Here is a 23,201-nt window from a genome sequence, read left to right as displayed (position 1 = left end):
TCACAAGTCAAACTGTATCTGCTTAAAGCAATTAACTGAACTGACCTTTTTCCAGGTGACTGTTGTGCTCCAGAAACATCTATTCCTCTTGCTTATGAGGAATAAATTTCAGGTCCTTTCAAAGATGTGGCACTGCAGTAAAGTCTGCAAGAAGTTGCAAACTACCCAGTTCATGCCAAGTGCACCACAGTGGGATGTTAATTCTAAAGCACAATAACAAAAATGTAATGTTTATTTCCTCTCATAAGCAATTATGCAAGAAAGGGACTACACTTGTGCTGTTGTACACAACCTCATGAAACACTATAGCCTTATCTGGGGAAGAAATAGTCTCTTTCTTTACTAGAGCTAACTCCTGTTTCTGTACACTTTTTCCCTCCCATTCTTTTGCGTACTTACTTCATAGATCTCAGAGAGCATGCCTTAAAAACAAAACAGAAAAACCTGCACTTCAAGAATTGCATTTACAGTAGATAGATAAGCTCAACACCTGGTTTGTACAAAGATACTTAAAGAAGATAAAAACAAAGTTAGTTGGATGAGAAATTTCCATTAGAGGTGCTGATAGATTGTCAATGCCCAAAATATTCAGGCTGTAGACAACTGTGTGTTGTGGGTTTTGGTGCATAACTGCTGTTTAATTTACACATGAAAACTAGGCAAGAATTCTCACAAACTTTCTCCTTATTTTACAGACTTTTTTGTACATCCTTTTGTTTATTACAGACCCCAATTTAAAATACCAGCTTTTTTAGCAAGAGTCTACAACATAGAGGTTTGTTAGTAATCATAAGACATGAAGAAAGGCTCCTGGAATGAGGTAGCTACATCTTTACTGTAGCTTCCAGTACCATCATCCCAGCCTGGAAAATCCCTTCCAGTATTATGTGGGCAAAAAAAGTGGAAGAAATTTTCAGTGAAACAGATACCCCAACACAAGCGTATGCTTGGAAAAAAAAGCAAAGCCAAACAAACAGCAGCATTCCAGAATAAGGAAGAACTTCTATACATCTCTATGGCATTTATAATTAATATGAAAAGGAAAATTAATAATGATAACTCATTGAATTATCTACATTTGCTGAAGAGGTCTGTGAAAGCCAGCAGCACTATGGAGACTTTTAGCTCTGGACTATAAGCCAGAGCTATTGTCCTTAGATAATCAAAACCGAAGTCACCCACAGACAAATCCCTGGCAGAGGTAAGACTGTCTCAGGCCTTGCTGTATATTAGTAAATTGCCTGAAATCAGCTACATGTTATGTTAACATATCTAAATAAAAAGAAAGAGCATTACTGAGCCTCACCCCATTCCTAGAAGAGTATCTCATGAATAGCAAGTGAAACAAATCAGGCTGCACTGTACCACCCATGGTCAAGGTCCTTTCCCCTTCAAAAGTACACAAGACAGCATGACAGCATGCAGCCAACTAGAGGGCATCCTTGAATCTTTGTTACAAGACTCGCAGAAGCAATGAAATATGTTAGTTAGTTGGCCCAGGGCAGGAAGAGGTCCTGTCACTCAAATTAGCTCTTCAGCACTTGAAAGTCATATCCCTTGAGGGTCCCTCTGACTCAGTTTTGAGAAAGATCTTCCCAAAGCCAGAATCCCTGTGCCCTTGTTTCATAGGACAGAAGGTCCATGGCTTACCTCCTTCTACAGCGTCAGGTCTCAGCAGCCGTATTTCCAGGCAAGAAGGTAGACTAGAGTTGGCAGCAAGGAAGTAAGATTGGCTTTCCAGCAGTCTCACACACATCCAATGCCCATGGGAATGGAGAAATGGAAGAAACATGTCACTCTGCCCACAGGTGAGCCCACACAACTTACAAGACACTTGAATACCATTTAAAATGGAGGAATTCTCAGGAAGGACTGATGCTAATAAAACTCCAACTGCAGCCTTACTGTGAAATCCATGATGCGTTGCTCCAGCCTAGCAATGAAGAAACACTAAATGCATCGAGGTCAAACAAATTTTTCCTTTTTTATTTAAAATATCATTATAACCAATTGACATACTAGATAACAATGTATACATTCCAGTGGTGCACATGTAATGACTTATGGCATGAATGATTTAAAAAAACCACAATGTTCTCAGTAATGCCCCACCAAGAGCTTATTTGGAGGGAATAAAGGAAAAGCAGGAAAAGGTATCAAATGTGGGGAAGAAAAAAATTACAGTTTTTCCCAATATTTTAAATGGTGTGTCTTCTCCTTCATATTTCTTGGGACAAAATAAAATTAAGAATATACTTCAAAAGGGGCAGGAGAAATGATCACAATAACTAGGGTGTGTTTTTTTTTCTCAACTTTAGTAATAAAAGTTAAAGAACTCTCAAAAATAGACTAGATATTGGGCCTACAAAAGTAATTCATCTGTATGCAAAGCTTACCAAGAATTATTCCTTTTGTAAAATGTAAAGGATGAGCTGACATTACTAGTAAGCTATTTTTACCTACAAAACCAGACTACAATAATAAAATTACCAATTTACAGCCAACACAATATTCTAGATGTACATTACTGTACACAAGCTATATATTATACATGAACATCTTACGTGAAATATATAAGAAACATACTTACTGATATTGTCTCAACATTGGCCAATAGGTTTATTTTTCTAAAGGAAGTGTATTTTTTCTATTTCACATTCAGTGTAATTCCAATAGCAAGGGTTAGCTTTGCTTACTTAAGAAACGTAGAAAGTTTGTGTGAGGTAGTTCGAGAAAACCTAGCTTAAATTTTTAACTGTGAAAGTGGAAACACCATGTGAAGTGATCTGATTAATAACATGTTTCTGTAATGCAGAGAGATCTAAGGAAGAGGAGAAGGGAGGGAAAGAGATCACTTACTTACATTATCACTTTTATCCAGTGCCCTTAACCAAGAATAAATTAAGTGAATTGAAAATCTGGATAGGCAGTTGAGTCTCACCACATTTCTCTATTAAAACCTTCTTTCTAATCCTAATGAAAAATGCAGACAGCTCTGCTTCAACCCTAATCCTCAAACTAAATACGTAGGGCAAAGCAGGTAAACCAAACCATTAATAGAAAAATAAAATGTGACAGCATGAAGGAGCTGCTGTCAACAGCAAGTAAAAATATATCTAGAAACAGTAATTCACTGTCTTTAGCTACTCAAACAATAAGACCAAGTATAAGCTGAACCTAAACTGAACCTTGTTTCCCACTTTACCCATATACTTAATTGATAAACATTTAATCTCAGATGTTTTAGATTATTGTATGGGTAGGAAACTATCCACTTGTACTAGCCTTTTGATAGTTTTTTCTTCATCCGGTGTTGAGATGAATGCCATATACATTAATGCAGGATCATTATATTCATGCAAATGCCTGTCAAAGTGCTTAGTTTTTGCTTTCTAACTGAATAGCCTCTGCCTTTAAAGAAGCAATCTTCCATAAAACAAACCCACGTGTCAATAATACTCTTTTTTTACACTGAGCCAGCAGAGGGTGCCATTGCCACAACCACCACAAATAAACTCACTCCTAAGAAATTCGTGTGTGTTTGCATGTGTGTTAATAGACAATTTATGCTGCTATTATCTTTGTGTCTAGCAGGAATTCTTATCCAAAAGATACCGTCACATATATTTAGTAAGGAGCTTCTAAACTAAAAACCCAGGCTGCGCACTGCCTGCATATGGAGAAGTGCTGCATCTATTCAGCTTAGCAGAATGAAGGAAATGGAGCCGGGCAGTCAGGCTAGTCTCAGGCTGTTCAACTGCTCAGTGTTGCTTTGACAGTCCAGCTGCCCAAACATGCAAACGCACACACAAAAAACTCAAATCTGACCCTCTTGTCTTGAATCAACAAAAGACCTCACTGAGTAAAGGCGCAGCACACAGTAACAGTATTAATGTTTTCCTCTCTTCCTCAGTCTATTTAAAAATCTTGAGGCACCTACTTCCACAAAATGAGAGGAGCTATCTATTTTGTCTGTTTTGCCCTTGATGCCTGCTGCAGCTGACCAGAGAAGGTGGGAATTAATCTTGTTATTAATGCTCAACTGCTGACCTCAACTGGCATAGGAAATCAGACTCAGCTCACTAATTCATTCACTACCAACTTCAGTGGATTGGAATGGCTCTAGAAGTGGGAAGTTGCATGCACTTTAGCAAAGTCTGTTGTTAGGAAAATATTTTGGAATCATATAATAAAATAAAGCTCAATAATAATTTAAGAATAAAACTGTACAATGTATTAGATAGTATAATAGCGAACAACAGAACAATAGACTAAGACAGCTGAACTCTAGCTACCCACCTGTTTACTATTTGCAACAGTGTTTCTCTGAAATAATTTTATATTTCAACAAATAAAATGGGAAGTTAAGACGAGCCTATTGTTGTGATAACTTGGTTACTAGAAATCTGATTTGCTTGTCTTTGAACTTTGCCATCACTTTAATTTGCATAATATACAACAAACTGCAGAAGAGTAACACCACTATGAAGATGGTGCCAAAAATGAACGACAGGTTCCAACAGGCAAAGCTCTGACCTTACTGATATAATCCCTTGAATGACAGCTCACTTCTTCACACCAAGGATTGCCCTTCATCAGTGCTACCTTAAAAGGAAGACAGCTCAATTCTCCTTATAGCTTATTAACTCAATGAAATTACTATTGCTAGCACAGTGGTGAAAGACTAGACTCAACCTGTATAAGAAAAAAAGAACAGAGTAACTGTTTCACTCAATATTCATCTGAAATCATATCTTCTTTAGGACACTGGAAAGTGATGCCAAAATGATTTTAAAGTATCAAAATATTTCAGTTACCACTGCAATCCAGAGGGATCCAAAATCAATTTAAATATGAATTATATTTATCAAATTTTGTTCTTAACAACATTTATAGGCATTAGGAGTCAATTCTGTCAGTATTAACTTAGCCATACTAGGTTAACCAGAATATCATTTGACCTTATATAACAATGTAGTACTGTTGAATGCCCCAATATTTTGGCTTAATTCACAGCTTAAAATTTGATAAAAAGTTACAAAATAGACTGTTCTGTTGGTCTCTGTTCAACATGAGCAGATTTTCTACGTTCCAGTGCTAGATGAATCCAAACATGTCCTGCCTATTCTGAGGTAATACACAACTTGGCAGGAACTGTAAAAATAATTGCCTTAACTAATGTGCTTTAGAAAGGCAATATTGAAATATCTGACACAAGTGAGAAGAGCAAAATTACACACAAATATCACTTACCAGCAGTCTAGCCAGGCCAGGAAAACAACTGTGCAGTTTATCAATTTAGTCATCTTTGAGACATTACCATTCCTTGTAACCCTGTATTTTTTTTAGAAAGACATCTGTTAGATATTGAAAGCATTACTATCACTTATATATTTCTGAAACATACGGTAAAGGCAAATTTTCCTCTTTCAATAACAGCCTCAAAAAGATATTCATTTTACCCAACAAACTCTGAGGAAACACTGAAGAGCATCAGTCATTCCTCCTGGACGCCCTCAGTAGCCAGTCATATTATTTGCTTATGTTCTGTGCCTGGCAAGGCTTCTGTATTTTTTTAGGCTCATTTCTGTGAGTATCACTAATTTAAATTCCTCTTCACATTCTAATTCACTACACAAAATATGCATCTACACAAGGCAATCAATTATACAGCCTAGCTTCACTAGAAATCTGCATTTTCCAAAGGAATAAATTCTGAATGATTGTTTAACTCATACATAAACTTAAGTCAGTTATACATAAATCATTATGTAATTATAAAATGTAAACAGTTAAAATACTTCTGTGAGGAGCAGCACCATTTTACATGACTATTTAGTAACTGTTCTACATATTTCAATATATCTTTTGTTTAAAAAGTGTATTGAAACCTGGAGCTTCAGTGCTGAAAACTATTGAATATTTATGACTTAAAATGATCCATTATTAGGATTTCTGCTACACTGGTCTCATGGTGAAGTGAAAGAGATAAATATTAATTTATACAGCACTATTTCCCCCTCCTTTGGATGGCATATATTGCTCACTTAATGCATTAGCTACAGAAATCCTACATCCTGAGGTTCTTCTACCACTTAATGGTTTTTAGCAATCAGTTACTTTTGCTGGAGAAAGAATGGCTAAAGTTTTGCCCCTATTGCATTCATATCACACCTTCTCCCCCAAAATGCACTCACCTTAATAAAAAAAAACCCAAAACACACTAATAAGAAACTAAACTCCCAAGAATCACATACTACATGGAAGTATAGCTACAGCATACTCATTTTCCCTGTTGGCAGTCTAGACATCCTGGATACACCTTGTTTTGTGTGTACAAAGACAGGCTACAAGCTAGAAGTAAACAGTTTATTTGCATTGCAATGTATTATTCATGAAGTATCCTCTTGTTTTATGGTGATCACAAGATTTGGCATGCCACAGTTTTGCAGAAAACATCATATTCCTTTGTTAGGCTAGATATTTCTGCAGTTTTTAAGATATGCTTTGCTTTCTTAAGATCGTAAAACCATTCAGATGAGGTTAATTTGCAAAGTATTGTATACTGTTTCTCTAACAAAATTCACTAATTGCTGCTTTTACTGAAATATTATAGGCAAGCGGCCAAAATAAGAGGATTTTATTCACTGCCAGCACTACAGTAGTATGCCCAAAACTACAGCTGGCTACACTGAATTCTTTCCCCCCTCCACCTGGGTATGGACATATGACCAAGCATAAAACTTTGAAGGATATCATGAACAAAACATCTGGAATAAATTCTAATTTAAAAAATTGAAAACCTATAAAATCTTAAATAATTCATGATATGGTAATGACAACATTAATATGTGCTTTGATAAAACAAATCTTACAAATTCAGTAAAAAAAGATCAGCAGCATAATAGTAAAGCAAATATGCAGATTTTAAAACCACAATAAAAATTATCAGGTTTAATATTTTACAGAGTTAATTACAGCAAAAAAAAAGTGGCTGCTTTTAACACAACTTACAGTTTAAAATTACAGCACTTTATGATGAATCCTACGTTTATTTTTGAAAAAACACTCAAAAATACCACCAACTCTTAAAGGTGCCCTAACAATGACTAAAAGGACCCCTCCCCTCCCACCCCCCAAAAGACCAAGTAGTCATCTACAGCAACCCAAAGGTCCAGCTGATGTTTCTAGACTGCTGTCTGTATCAGAGGCCAATGTTGGATCTGTTGACATTGAAGACACATCATTGACAGATGACGAGGAAGATGGATGTTGAGAGCCATTGATCATTGCTGCACCTGTGCTATGAGAAACAAAACAGCAAATCAGTTGCAGATACAGTTGCATGGTTCAGTACTTGCATTAGTCTGTCTCCTCCTAATAGTCATTACTTTTCCCTGTTGATCAGCAAGTTTGAAGAAATGTGTTTCAATCCATTGTCAAAGTAAATAAAATCCACAATTCTTTAATGTGGGGCTCAAACCATGAATGGTATGCCAAGAATGACAGAACTCACAGGATACCTGTTCAATTAATATAAATGCTAATGGCTGAAGGCTAAAAATCACAAGCAGAAACAATACTGCATAAAGCCAGGGCCAAGATATCCTACTAAATGCTGAGACCTGAAGCTAGAATATACCTACATATGTTGGTAAAGAAGGAGGGGGCCTGCTTTTCCAGGAGATCCTCCCATTCAGGCTGGAAACTGACTGGTGCTCAGCCACATTGCTTACATCCAATTTGAGATATGCAGTGCTTTTCCAAGCTCTGGGCTTCCGAGTACATACTCTACTCAGAGTAGAGTCAGCAACAGCTGTCCAGCTCTTGCCACCATTTTTCAACAGTGGGAATGGAGTCTTGTCAATGGTCAATCAATATTCACATTTTGCTTCAAAACTCAGCAACAGTTTAAGTGCTTCATAATATTCCTTCTTGTTTAGAATGATTATTCAAGGCAGACAAGCTGCAAGTCCTGTTTCATTATTTAACAGACGTAAGTAGTGGTTATATCATTATGTGATACTGCACCAACTACCAGTCAAACATCTAACCAAGAACAACCAGATTATGACAATAAAGTACCAGTATATACCTGGATGTTTCTTGAGGAAAAAAAATGAAGCATCAGTTATATGGGGACTATAACAGAGGAGATTACCAGATTAATAAAAAGAGATAGTCCACAAAGTAATGTCAACTCCATTCATACCATTCAAATAAGCATGATCTCAAAGAGAATTCAAGAACTTACAGGTCATTAAAGAGTAATACTTTGAGTTATGTTACTCTTAGATGTCTCAAACAGATTTACTGCCTCCTGAACTACAACTCAGTGTAGCTTTGTACTGTGCTTTTATTGTAACCAACCTAAAGGGGCTGGTTGTCCACGTATAACCCCATTCTTGGTTCTTTCCTCCAGGTCCATGACTTCCTTGTATATCAACTCTGAAACACAGGGAAGGGAAGGTAGAAAAATGAAATTTGCAAACTCAAAACTCAACCAATCTCTTATTAAAATGTACATTTAAATTTCATAGGTTTATTACTGTTTGGAATTAGTTTTGAACAACATGCTATTGGCTACAGAAATACTGGAAAAAGAATGAATATAAAGTGATATAACAATGTACAATTCTCTTTTGTTGGAGCTACAACAGCCTTGCACTTTAAAGAATGCACTGACATTACTCAAAGTCTCTTTTGTCCAGGTTGCTTGGGGACCTGAGATGAAACTGAGTCATAATGATTACTTGGTTATTATTGTGGCTTCTTCTGTAGAGATGAACTAGATCTGCAATCTTCAAAGGAACAGGCAGACCACCAGCAACTTCATATGCTGACATCACACTTAAGTGCATTCCAATTACCTGGTAGTATTCTAACCTACACTGCCAAAACCCGGCAGCCCTTGTGAATTTATTGTAGTTGCACTTACACAGCTTCATTCCTTCAAGAACCACTTGTGGAGAGCCAAACTCTTCTCAGACAGGATGAGGGTGGCTGAATATAGCTTCTCTGAACAAGTCTTCTACCCACCTGCAGTGTAAAATCTTCATCTAATAAGCAAGTTGTGCTAATATAGTATATAACTGGCACCTCAAAAATCAGAGCTACCTACAAATTTGCTAGGCAATGTTTTGGAAAAACAGCTGTTTTGGAGAAGTTTCTCAGCTCTGCCACTAATTCTTTCTTATCTCAAAAAATCATTCCACATACAACCTCTATTACTTTTTCCATGAGGTGGCAGTTTGAATCTCTGAAAGAAATTCAAAATGTTTAGAATTTGACCTGCCGTTTTCTTCTCAAAGATCTTTGCCTAAAGATGGCAACTGACCAAGATAGTCTTGGCAACCATCAGCTTCCTTAGGAGAGGCCAGACCACAAGCTACTGGAAAGACGGGAGCAAAAAACAAAACAAACAAGCCCATATAGCACTGCAATCCTCTCAACAAACATTTGCCACTAAATTTCCTCTGCAACAACATCTAAAGGTCCAGATCACCATGAAGTGGTATACAATTTTTGCATATGAGTAGACACTCTAAACAGAAGTAGCAACTGTATCTTCCAGTTATAGAAGTTCTTCATCCTTACAAAGGATGCAAGAGCTACTAGAGCACTTATAACTTGAATCATATGCCTTGTGCACTGGTCAGAAGGTTTCTAAGCTAATGGCAGCTTATTACCCAGAAAAAGACTTCAGCTGTGAACCTACACAGGTAACAGCAGAAGAAAAAAACATGTTAAATGCAATTCATAAGAACTGACTGCCAGACTACTACTTCTTATGTGGCAAACTAATGTGATATACAGACAATCTGAAAGAAAAATGAAGAACTATGACTTCGAGGGCTTGTAGCAGCTTTGTGTTTAAAGTAAAATCCATACTGCTTGACATACTTTCACTTTCTTTTATCAGTATAACTGCATATTTTCTGCTTCAAAAGCGAAATAACTTCACTTGGAAAGAGGATGGTGACAGAATTTCCACTGTTCTCCCTATCTCTGCCTTTACAATTAAAATCCAGTCTCTAATAGGAAGTGATTTAAAAGTGTATTAGTACTAGATTTTACAGCCTTTGTGTCCAAAAGGACACTATCAGCTAGTACAATGAAATTCTGTCAAAAATGATCTATGAAACATTTTACCTACTTGCTTCCCTTTAGGGGAGAAAAGGGTATGCAGGCCTAATATCCTTTCCTAGACTTCTTCAGTACGATGTATTAGACTGCTCAATGTACTAAATTCTTGCTTCAATGCAACATTTACAGCCTGCACAGTTCTCTAGATACACCCAAGCTCAATGTTACCATTAATCCTACTTAAAAGTCTTAAACCACTGAGAACTGAAGTATTTGAGATGGAGTAAGCAAACCACCTAAATAAAAAAACCTTGCTTATACTAACTGAGCATGTTTTTGTCTAAGGCACTGAAACGTATATCAGAGACAGGCTCTCGAGAATGAGCATGTGGCCCCACAGTGGAACAGCCACACAGCTGCTCTGATCTCCGTGAAAAATGTAATTAGGAATTCAGGTATTTGTTCTGCCTTTCACTAAAGAATAACCAGTACTAGTTCTGGAACACACTAAATCCTCCGATATGCTAAATTATACAATTAAGGATTGCAATGGTCCTTGGAATGACCTTGGAAGGCATGCTCACTATCTGCAGACATTTCTAAACAAACAAAGCCAAAAAATCTTTTTTTTTCAGTGCTTAGCCTATTACAGTAGATGACAATAAAGGAACAACACATTTTAGAGGTGGTTATGAAAGCTTGCGCTCTTACAGTAGCTCGACCATTTACTTACACAGAGCTCTAATATAAAAATTATGTTTAATTTCTGAAGAACTATCATGTCATAAATTTATTATCTTCTGACTTGGCAGTAGCAACAGAGGAAAGCATATGATACAAATAATACATATATAAAAGATATCTCCAATAGAAGCAGAGATCTCATTTATCTTAAAAGTAATTTCCACAGGTCTTTAAAGCTCAGTGACTGTCTAATACTTCCCTAAAGTCCAAGAGATACAGGAGGTTATAACAAGGTTATGGATTAAAATACATCAAAAGCTAACATCAGACTGTATTATCAATCAGATAACTGAAGTCAAAGCAGTATCAGCTCCTTAGGATACAGAAAATCTATTCCCACAAATTCTGTGAATACACACTGGCATTTCAGAGGAGGAGAAAAAAAATAATAATAATAAAAAAATCAAGAACAGAGACTCCTCAGAAGGCTTCAGTCTTTCACGTAAGTATTCCAGAAAGAAAATACATTCTTTTGTCACCTGGCCTTAATGCATCATAAGAACAGCTAGCAAGCTTTTATGCTTGGGCTGCTATGGAGGTTTAATTTGAAGCAATCTGGACTAACTTTATCATGAGTAGGGCAAGCTGCATTTTCTCTTAGTACCAAGACCTCTGCAGCAACACCAAACCTTTGAGAAGCAATTTCAAAATCAAGCACAAAACCTTATAGATGTTCCCTTTATAGTGTATAATTTTATACCTCATATATGACCAGGAAATATAGACACTAAAACAGTACTGAACACTAACGATCTTGCTCTTGGAGGTACCAGTCCTATGTCATATTATGGTCTGTTGGACACCTCAACCCCAGCTACTTTCCCAGGATCCCACAGGTGACAACAACCATCAGCATCTCCCACATCAGTCATGGGCTCACCACTTTGTCCCTTACTAACACTCCTCACAGCACCTGCCCTCAAATCCTCTGACTGCACTACGTTCAGTACAGTCACTGTTAATACGCACGGCACTCAAAAACTAGTGCTTCTACTTCAGGCCTGCATTGCTCAAACTCATAAGTCTTTTTTCGGCTGCAGCAGTTTGTCCAGAAGAGTTACCCTCCTTAGAAATGCTGCCTTATGGTTTGAGAGCAGTGGGTAAAATGAGCAGGCCTACAGCTGAGCTAGCTTAAATTCGTTTAACACAGGTTCAGCACCTTCACTGGAAAATTTTTAGGGGTCTGAAAAATCAAGAGGTTGGGAAGCACTGGTCTACTCCTGGCCCTTCCAAGCAGTTTAAGTATACATTATAGGCTGTTCAGAAGAACATTAGTAACAGTGATCCTTGGGGCCCAGCCTACTTTAAAAAGCCTTACTATACTTAAAATGCTACTCTTACCTTTCCATTCTTCTATCGTGTGCTCCCTCTCATCTAACTGCTTATCTGGTATCTTCGGTGGAGGCTGAAAAACAAAACTGACTCATGATAAAGCAATTAAAAGGGATATGAAAATGGAATAAATAAAAAATGAAAATAAGGTCTTCAGAATATGAACCTGATTTAAAAATACTCTATCTTAGTCAATACTTAGTCAAAAGTTCTGCCATATTTGGCTTATTTTCTAGATGCTGCTTCACATTTCAAACTTGTTCTGATTAGCAGATTTGCTTACATTATCATAATAATTAAAATAGAATCTGACCAGTCTGGTCAAATAGCTTGCATGTGCAGCAGTCTCCAGCCCCAAACAGCCCTTTATACATATTTACTGTTAATTACTAATTTTTCCCTTTAGTTTTAGAGATCAGCAGAATTCTGACAGTCAAGCACCTTTTTCCATTCTCAGTGGCCATCACCTACTACCTTTCTCTTAAAAAATAACAAGGCTTTTCTCAGCTTATATCAATAATCTTGAAACTAGTTTTAGAGAAAAAACTCAATTAATTCCCCCCCCCTTTTTTTAATTAGTGTCAATAACTTGAAAACTCAAGATCTTGTACTCACTTTTTGCTGGAACACCTATTTTCTAGTTTATTGCAATTGCTGCAACTAATGGAAGTATTTCTCTGGCCCAGAAGTAAATACCTCAGAATTTTATCAAGGGCAATCAACCCACACTGAAATAAATAAAGCTCAGTAAATTATACTTCTGTATCAGAGGTTTTAGATGCATTACTAAATGTCTAGCAGGTTATATGCAATTATACACAAATAAACACACACACACAGATACAGGTACTTCAGCTGTCTGCAAGTTTGCACGTAGTTCTAATACTGGTTCTAATAAATACGTCAATCAATGCCACTAAACATGATTATAGCTCAGTTAAGCTTCTAATGAAATGTGTAGCTCAGGCAATAATCTTCTTTCAAGCAATTAAATCAAGCATCAAAACTCTAAGTTTGCTTTAATACAGTACTTTACTAACCAGAGACCTAAAACAAGAACTTACAGCTTCTGCTTCTGACGGATCATACCAAACATTGATGTATGGGTGCTGCAGGGCTTCATCCACAGAGATTCTTTTAGAAGCATCTATAACCAGCATTTTTGATAACAAATCCCTTGCTTGACTTGCTGCAAAAGTGAAATCTTCTATTTAGACTAGTGCCATATGCATATAATGCATATAACATAATATAACATAAAGCTCATGAGGGGAGAAGATTCATGGTAAACAAATCACAGTTTAATATCTATACAACCCTCACATAATTTGGAGTTTAGGAAAGTGGTCCACATGACAAAAATAAATAAATAAATAAAAATAAAAATTTGTGTATTCTATGGAAAAAAAGATAAAAAATTTCCATGGAAAATAGTTTAACAGTAACTCTGCATAATCTTCCTACAAGTAAGCAAAGACAGACCAACAACAGTATTTTTTGTATTTATCAAGCTTGTTATTGGGACATAAATTCTAAACAGCAATTAAGAAAGAAAAAAGGAGATGGACACCTAATAAAAGAAATTAAGTTATAAGAGAATTTAAAAAAATAAGGGGATGGGGAGTAGTGGACACTCATAGAACCTCCTCCTTAATAAGTTTTTTCCCTAACTTCTCCTTTTCTTTCTCAGAATAACAGAGTGCAGTAAGTGAGCACCAAATACTTCAATTTTTTTAGGCAAACTTGCTTGAAATATAGAAATGAGAGAAAGGAAGAGAATCTGCCTATCAAAGTTAAATTAGCAGGTCTGAGTGGTAGGTATTTTCAGCCTATTTGTTTTTAATTAAAATGACTGTGCTGACAGTTTGAAAAACAAGTGATAGGTAAAGAAAGATTGCTGAAAGATTGCTGAAAGATGCGATAGAGTAACTTCAGCTAGGAGAAACAAACCTTAATATGCTAAACAAGGACAAGAAACAAAATGCAATAAAAGCAAGGAAAAATATACACATTGATACCCTGAAGACAAATACTATGGATATAGACAGCTAAATATAAGACTAGTAAGTCAGCTGGATGGGAAATTTCTATGTAACATGCCACAGAGCCATCAAGTCATTCCTCTGCTATATCTGATCCTACAAAACTGCAACTCCAGCACACTCTTATTCTAATTTGTTCAGTTCCCTTTCAGAAAGGGGTAAAAGTAGTTCAAATTCATCCAAAAGCTAAAATCATCTCTCTCGAAGAGTGAAAGTAATTGTATGAAGTAATACCATTTCACCAGATTGGAAGCAGAGGGATAACACTTTTGTTTGTTTGAATGATAAATGCTGAAGAAGGAAAGGATTGTTTATGATGATCCAAAAGCATACATTAATCTGAATATGTTTTGTATAAGCTTCTCAAGGTATGGCTGGAACTTGTATCCTGTTAAGTTCTGAACAATTCAAAGGCTACATTAGCATAGGCAAAAGATTTATATATGGTAGAAGAGGCAATCTTGGGGAAGGGAGAGGAAGGAAGGGATACATCTGGTCATATCTTTTCAGTATGTAATACCTAGCATGATTAAGGAAGTATATTAAGGAAGCTGTATAAACCGCATTTGAGTAAAAACAGTTACCCATTGTGAACAGATGCAGAAGTAGAATTTTTAATAATTGGTGATTTCATCTACACCTAACTGCAAAATAAATCCTCTAAGCTTAAATACAGAGATGGAGAGGTGAGTCCTAAACATCTGCAGTTTTTCATTTTCTTTCCATGAATTCTGCTGTGCTGCCAAACAGGGTATTACCACGGTTATAGCTGGGAAAGGGAACAGACACGTCTCACCATGTTTTCAGCATACACTGCCCCTTCTCAAAGCTGCCAGAGGGCATGACATTCTCACCTGAAATATAACCCTGCTGGCAGTGCAGCCTTTGCTGGAGTAGTGGTGGGCAAGCACCTACTGTCCCTCTGAAAGTGTCAATTGTTTTTTTCCGTATAAACTCTAATTGTTACCCACAGAAATCGTGGTGAGTCTGTGACAGCCTATTGAGCACCTATCTTTTAGAACCTGTAAGTTATTTCAGTAACTAAAGAATATCTACGTATTATGAATATACAAACTTTATTTTCATCTCTGAAGAATGAAGATTGCTCTAGACAGATTACTTCTGTTCCATCCTCCCCCCACTTTTCTCTCCCAAGTTGGTATCTGTCATTGAGAAGAATATATGTACCTTTTTTTAATAAAGGTACCACCAGAACAGGAGCTGTTTTACAGAGGCTGAAAAAGTGGAGGTAAGTATACCTCAGCACCTCCATCCACTCCCACGATATAAATATTGTGACATTTAAATCCTTAGTGAGATGATTTTACAGTGGACAGAAACAAGCTCTATTTTTGTTCGATACAACGCAGTTTAAAAACTTTTGAAATGTATAACACACAAAAGACAGACCTTACCTTTAAGTTTATTGTGCTCAGAATCAGCTGGGAAAAGGACATCTGGAAAGAGTTTCTCAAAACTATATCCAGCGTATTTAGGTCTATTCTCCACATAAGTTCGGACTGTTGGCTGTAATTTCTTCATAAATTCAGGGCATGGTGTTCCTAGCTGTTCTATAACTTTATTCCATTGATCAATATCTAAGGTTAGGCAGCTAAGAAAAACGGTGTCTAATATTCAGCTAAAAAGTTATGTTTAAACCATATGAAATATCCAACAGAGATAAAACACAGCAAATTATAATACAAGAACAGGTTCATCATCATTAACTAGGACCATCTTCTTAAGAGAAAACAGTGAAACCACGCAAGTCTACGAAGAGTAATCAAGCCAACACGAATTTCACTCAAAATCATAAGAATTAACTGGCAAAGGATATATTTCTAAGAAATGGAGTAAATGAAAAGACTCATACAATTTATTTAATCAATTCAAATAAAGGTTTTTTTGGTAATTTTTTTAAAGGAATTCTGGAGAAGAACTCACTTTTTGATCTAAACATGTATTACACAGTAATCAAGCTACTAAACATCCTTAAGGCACTTGAGAAAATTACCATGTATAGGTGCTCTGTTCTCTGTTCTAGTCTGGACATCTTAGCTGAGTTCTGGACTCCAACAAGTCAGTAATCTTTCACTAATGACATGCAACACAGAGCGCTGGGGGCCCATACAGGCCGAAATCTTGGCCCCCACAAGTCAATGAGAATTTTTTCAAAGGCTTCAATGCAGAAGTTAAAGGATTTGAAGGACACGTAATGCACATCCTAATTAATAAGTTTACAGAACTTGCAGAAGAATCCAGTAGACGTAAACATAAAAAAGGCTCAGGAATTCTTAGTTGCAAGTGGTTAGATACTGGGAGAGAATGCAGGTGAAGTTTTAGATATGCTTATCGCACTCATATACTCTTCCCAACTGTTTCTTTTTGGCTGCTGTCAAGGACAGGATACTGGGCAGGCTAAACCTTCAGTCCAAGCCAGCAGGCCCTCTCTTACTTTCTTCTGAACTGAACAGTAGACCTTTATATGAGGATTTTAAAGCTTTTCTACTGTGATTTAGCACAGACCTTGAAAAAAGTATTGCCATTGTATGGCATTGAGGCTAAACTGAAAATCCATGCTAGCAAAGCAGATTTATAAAGCTAGGTACAGCACAACCAATGCAATGACAGAGCTGCGTGAAGGTAAGGATTCCCTGGATCTCCTCTTTCTGCCTCAAAATCTTCACCTCTAAACTGTAGTGTATCCAATATTAAGCAACCAACCTGAAGCAAAACAAGTAAGATACCAAACTCTAATTCTGCTGATTTTTGTGAAAATCCAGAGGTTTCAGTTTTACTCGCGTGCAACAGATCCTGTGTTGGTAGTATTGTTAACATGACACAACCCGCACAGATACAACCAAGCCATTCACGGAACAGAAACACATAAGTGCCAGATAGTTCTGAAAGGTGTTTGCAGGATCATTTTTGCATACAAAAATATAGAACTCCAGACTGTAACCATTTAACTGGTTAGAAATTTTTTTCTAAGTGTCTTTTATAAAACCCCCAAAATAACAACCGCTAAAGCCCTCAGGTACCAAAAAGGGTTAATAAATTATTTCATAAAAATGAGCTTCAAAGCAAAAACCAATTGATGTGAATCACTAAAGCACCATCTAAACAAAAAAAATCTGTCTTAAATGTGACAACACCCAAAAGCAATGGTAGACACTATATTAAATTGGAAAAATAAATAAATAAATAAAGGGAAAAAAGAAAAATAAGCCTGTTTGCCCACATGGTATTTTGTTCATCCTTCTAGAGTTTCTTAGTTTGCATTCATCTCTAAAGACAGCAGTACATGTTAATGCTATCTGCATTGTTGTTTTGATTTATATGGTGCAACTGTAGTCATTTTTGCAACATCTTGGAATGAAAATCACAAATTTGCAAATCGTATTTTGAAAAGGCAGTTTAAAAACAGTATTTTAAAAACTACCTTAACCTGGAACTAAATTGCTGCAGTATCTTTTGACCTCTTAAAACTACATCCTAGGCCAAAGGTAAGGATACGATCTGTACCAGGAAATAAAACACCACCTTTGATCATTTCTCCCATGATGCACCCAACTGACCAAATGTCAACTGAAAACAAAAATGCAATGATATTAACATAAAAGATAGTTATTAAAATAAAGTAAATAAAAATATCTAGACACACACACACACAAAATGATTATAAAAAGCGTGTGTAATGAAAATGAGTGAAGATGAACGTGTGCTAACTACAGGACCAGCAGAGACTATGTCCTACTGCTAGGTGCAGCCTGAATATAAATGAAGTTCTTACCTCAACAATTTTTTTTAAGTGTATCACAAGAAAAATTCATGTCCATTTAATAAAAAGATTGTACAATGTGCATTTTCATAACAGAACATTAATAAAAAGGTTAATCACTTCCTAACTAATTCAACCTGCTGCAGCAGCACAAGGATACAGTCCCTTCCTGGAAAGAGGATTTTGTGGCAAACCATTTCGCCCATAATGCACCCCACAGACCATAAATCCACTATGTTTGTAGCACAAAAAGAAGGAAAAGCAAAGCAAACGGTCATTTAAAATTAAAAGAAGCATAACATGATTGCATCCTATAAATTGCAGAGACAGCACAGGAAGAAGAAGTCTTTACATTAATCAATGAAACCACTTTAAAAACACAGTATACTAGGGTTAGCTTTTAACTATCTCAAATGAAAGGCAGAAAACCAGCCTTTTGTTTAACATAGTGCTACAGCAAGAGGAAAGAGAGAGGGAGGGAGAGAGGGATATGCACATGAATCAAGCCGTATAAAGCTCTTCAAGTTCTGAGGCTTGCAAAGCTAGCACTGCCAATAAACTAAATTGAAGCAGCAAAGATAAGTACATTTCTTCAAACTAATTCCATTGTAGTTGTAGGAATCATTTCAAAAATAGCAACCTAAACTGACCTTTAGAAATACAGCACATCTAAATAGCTTATATGTTTAGGAGCAGAATTAATTAGTTATTACATAGTAATAAAAATTTGCCATCAATTATTTCCTAAAAGTCAGTTTAGCATGCATTCCCCTCTCCCTTTAAATAAAAAGCAAATCAGTAAAATACAATCAGTAAAAGATCACTTAGAATTTTAGAGGATCAGTTAATGACAAGGTTAGTATGTTGTTATAAGCCTTTTACTTAAAGTAATTGGTTTAAAAGTATTTCTCCAGTTATTCTCAAATAACATCTTACACAAAATAAAAACTCTTACAAAAACAATTTTGTACACAATACATATTTGCTACATTATCTTAAAAAAAATTACTCAGAAGACATACTCGAAGATGCACAAGTTTACTTTTTAGAGGTATGCCAATTTTTTTGCTGTTGCTTTCAGAGATACTGTTGACTGAATGCAAAAGTTTTCCTGAAGTCTTAATGATGAATCTGTATTATTACGAATAGTTTTGTATCAAACAAGATTGGTACTTCAATAAAGCAGGAAAAAATAGGATTTAAATGAAAACAATTGTATAATAAAAATCACATGTAAAAGTTCTGAGGGACTTAAACAATTTCAAGCAAACAACATTGCTTCTTATTGAAAATATTCCTCCTCCTCTTATTTAGAAATTCCTCTTAAATAGTACCTAAATCATATGAAAACAAATCACAGTTGTATACATTAACAAAATTAATGTATGCATTAACAAAATTAAGGGCCTGGTTCATTTAAAAAAATGGTTGTCTATATTTTATGATTAATGGTGTTTTTTCAGATATTTAAGAAAAGCACACTTTCTTTGACTCAGAGACCCAAAGATACGAGGCCAAGTTTGAATTTGGCTATATAAATAAAATTCTAAATGTTGATTTTTTCACCTGCAAAATAATCTACTTCCTTCACAAGCCAAATATACCCAAATCTACTGTAAATAGTTTGTGTCCAATGTGAAAAAATCGCTTCCACAATCACATGAAAAATCCTGGGAAGAGCAATAATAATGATAATAATAATAATAATGAGTCAAGGATTTTTCTTCATGCATCAGAAGACAAATGAATTTAGAGTCTCAGAAGAACATTAGAAACAACTCCTCTGTTCACCTTCAAAACAAACCCGTGGCATACTGGGGCCTTTTGTTTTCTTCTTTCAATTAAGCAAACAGAACCTGTCTATTTAAAGGTCTCTCTCTCTTTTTTTTTTTTTTTTTTTATGAAGCTAGACTTATCCACAGAGGACTGCTCCTGAGAAGACTACTACAGAAGATCAAGTCAAATCTGAATATAGGTTTGAAAAATCCTTTTTAAGGTCTACTGTTAGTAATACAGAATATATTTTATATTTTAAAACTGTGTTTGTCATGAATTTACTACTTTCTATAACTCCAAGAGAAAAAATACTATATAAAAATGAAGTTGAAACCAAGTGCACAGAATAGGAACTTTTAAGTATTAGTTTTGGAGGGTTTGGGGATTTCCTAGCTTTGTAATGACTGTTCCCTAAAAATAAGGTGCATAACCGCATATAAATCTAAATATGTTAAGGTACAGAAATTACATTGAAAGTACTCAGACAAACCCTTCTGTACTACAGTGTCATATATTAACCACATAATTATGAGTAAGGTATTTCACTAATATAGTCTGTATCTACAGAAACAGTTTTTTGTTGTTTTATTTTAAGAATACAGGTTTTCTGTATTTTAAATTTGGTAGTTTCACTGCAGGGCAAAGGAAGTGTTATTTGGGTGCTGTGCCCCAGTACAAGTTCTTGAGTTTGCAAGGCTTGGTTTCTTAACGTGATATACCCAAACATGTTTTATCCCCTTCAGTATCAAAAAAAAAAATCTATGTAGAAGTTAACTCTATCTTCAGTTTGTCTGAGATTTTTGCTAGTATTAAAATAATTAAAGATTTCATATATGCATGTTATATGCAAAAAGAGTACTTCTTTACAGTATGTATCTCAATCATCTAAACATGTATTGCAACCTTCCCACATCTTGTTTGAAGGGGAAATTTAAAGGGCACTAAAGCATGAAAAAGCTGCCAGATGATCCTCTTCAATTAAACTAAATGTTAATCTCTTTTTAACCAGTTGATAGTTAGCTGTCAATTTTCAAGACCCTTCAATTTAACTATAACTTAAATATGCTAACCTTCAATTCAAATATAGGTTTAAAGGGCTAGAATACACATCAGTGCTAAGTGGTGGGGACCCTGGGCAGCCCACAGCTCTTACTCTAAGTGCATCCTTCCCACCTGCCTTGCTCTCCTCTGCGGCACTACTTTGCTGTGCACTGGAGCTGCACAATAGAAAACTCAGTAGGTAGCTATTTCCCAGCTAGCCCATGGCACAAAACATTTGAGAATAGTAACAGTTGACGTAAATAATCTTCTAAAGACAACCCTGGTAACTGCAAACCAGTCTCCTCACTACTGACTCATTACAGCCAGCAGAAAGGTTGCCAGCCTGCTAGCTGGAGAAGACTTGTGTTCTCCTACCAACTGGTACTTGCTGAATGACTCTCACTAACCGAGTCATCCTATGTTTCTTTGTAATTAGATAATGTTTTGCTAATAAGCTTACCCTTCTCCTGCTTTCAGATATCCCCTACTGTACACTTCAGTTAAAATCAACTGAAGTACATATGGAAATCCAGACTGTCTTCCGAATCAGTTCGGCCAACAAATTTACTTTTTAAGTTCTCTGAAAGTGTCATTCACATCTCAACAACCATGTATTCACATTTTGAGAAGATGCTCTATATTTTTGAATTACATTTGAATTAATATTCTTAAAAACAGAATTCACTCTTGCTTAAGGAACATGATTGGCACTAGCCCAACAGGGTGCTCTACAGCACAATCTATTTAACTCCAATAGTAACCTAAGCAACATTTTAGTGGAGGGAATGCTTCACACTTCTGCAACTGAAAATTACTTAAATTTTAAGAGAGAAAAACATAAACTGGGCAAGCTAAATCAGAAAACTTGAGACTTCCATCATATCAATTCCTTGTGTAAGGCATCTGTATGATTCAGACTACAAATTTAGGCTCTTTCATCCCTCCTCTCCTAACTGGTCAATGTAAACCCGGGGGGGGGGGGGGGGAACGACAGAAAAGCTTAAATAAAAGTTATCTGCAAACCTTCAGCAGTTAGAAAACTAACTTTAGGCTTGCTCCACTCAGCCTCTGATTTCTAAGTTATAGAAAAAATAGCCAACTGTGGAGGCCATCTGAAAGAATGTATACTCCTCTCATGCAGGCTAATAATCCAAAGAGAAAATATAAACCACAGCCCTGGGGGGGGGGGGGGGGGGGAAATCTATCCTCATTCCTTTGAGCTATCATCTTCCACTGTTAGCACCAATAGGAGTTATTCTTCTCGGCTTTTATTTAAAAAAAAAAAAAAAAAAAAAAAATCAAATCTGTATGCTCCTGAAAGCTATAGTTTACATACAGCCTGCAGCCATTTGCCCTAATGTTATGCAGTTGCCAGGGAAGTTTGCAGATTATAGTGCAAATCTTGAAAAACAGAGTAAAGCCCCAGTTGTAACCTGAGTGATACCTCAGGTCACCAGGAGCCAGCTCACAAAGCATCATGTCATTTCACGGGGCTTGTGGCAGGTCTAATCAATACCGGGTCTAAAATACCTCCAGCAAATGGCGACCTTAGTGCACTGCGGCTCCCTGGGATGGAAACACTGAGTGAACGGGATGAACAACAGTGATGGTGAGTCCATGAAACGGCAGCAGAACAGGGACCACTACAATCAAATTTCAGGAACAGCACGTTACCTCTGTTTCCTAAAGGATAGCAGGTGTGTCATCTGGAGGACGTAATGCACCTGATTACGTAACTTTCCCTCAAATGCTATGTTCCTTCCTCATTTTCTTACATAAGATACTGGGAGAAGAAGGGCCACAGAGTGGGTATAAAGAGAAGGAAAATGTCTGTAAGCAGAGGGACAAAATAAACAATCACCTCTTCTGAAATTTCCTTGGAACTTTTCACGGACCTCAAAGAATCTATGACACTTTGTGACAGTACTCTGCATTTTCATTTGAAGTACATTATTGACTTTTTCTTAAGCGCCATTAACCAAGAACTTTGTGTCACAATTTTAAAATGGGCTGGTTTCAATAAAAGGTAATGCCACACTGGGAGGCCTGAGCTTGTTCATGTTTGAGTGGCCCATAAGTTCCTTATATCCTGAAAGGCTATACTGAATATAGTCAGGTAAAATTAAATTTAGGATATACATTTACTAATGCGTAACAGTTTACAACCTCATCAGGAATAAAGTCAGGTGAAAGTATATCAAGGCATGTAATAGATGTTAAGAAAATATATTTCCAGTTCTTCCGGGATGAAACTTATTCTTCCAAGTAGGTTATTTAAATTTTTAAACAAACAAGGCCCTCAATTTCTTCTCCTATTAAATGCAATGTGTTTAGTTAAATAAACAAATCAGTGTAACCAGATTGTGCATTTTGGTCACAGTGCTAATTTATAAGATTTC

At 36.2% G+C, this 23,201-nt stretch overlaps 1 protein-coding gene across 6 annotated transcripts in view; it reads right to left on the bottom strand.

Annotated features, from left to right (window-relative positions):
• Positions 1-1,965: 1,965 nt before the first annotated feature.
• The window catches only part of MAPK8 (mitogen-activated protein kinase 8), a 62,196-nt gene continuing 40,960 nt past the window's right edge, over positions 1,966-23,201 (bottom strand). For 2 of the 6 annotated variants that reach the window (XM_067300015.1, XM_067300020.1), the window contains 6 exons: positions 17,721-17,792; positions 15,620-15,802; positions 13,227-13,351; positions 12,172-12,235; positions 8,371-8,448; positions 1,966-7,298 (listed from right to left, as the gene is read on the bottom strand). In XM_067300015.1, the coding sequence (XP_067156116.1) occupies positions 7,153-7,298; positions 8,371-8,448; positions 12,172-12,235; positions 13,227-13,351; positions 15,620-15,802; positions 17,721-17,792 (668 nt within the window). In that variant the 3' untranslated portion in view covers positions 1,966-7,152. Of the gene's footprint in view, positions 7,304-8,370; positions 8,449-8,992; positions 9,040-12,171; positions 12,236-13,226; positions 13,352-15,619; positions 15,803-17,720; positions 17,793-18,145; positions 18,218-23,201 lie in introns of those variants that run through there. The other 4 variants (XM_067300014.1, XM_067300017.1, XM_067300018.1 and 1 more) reach the window with 4 other exon arrangements.

The sequence above is a fragment of the Apteryx mantelli genome, chromosome 7 (assembly GCF_036417845.1).
Source record: "Apteryx mantelli isolate bAptMan1 chromosome 7, bAptMan1.hap1, whole genome shotgun sequence".
In the NCBI taxonomy this organism is placed as follows: Eukaryota; Metazoa; Chordata; class Aves; order Apterygiformes; family Apterygidae; genus Apteryx; species Apteryx mantelli.
This window is presented reverse-complemented; position numbering and strand designations above follow the sequence as displayed.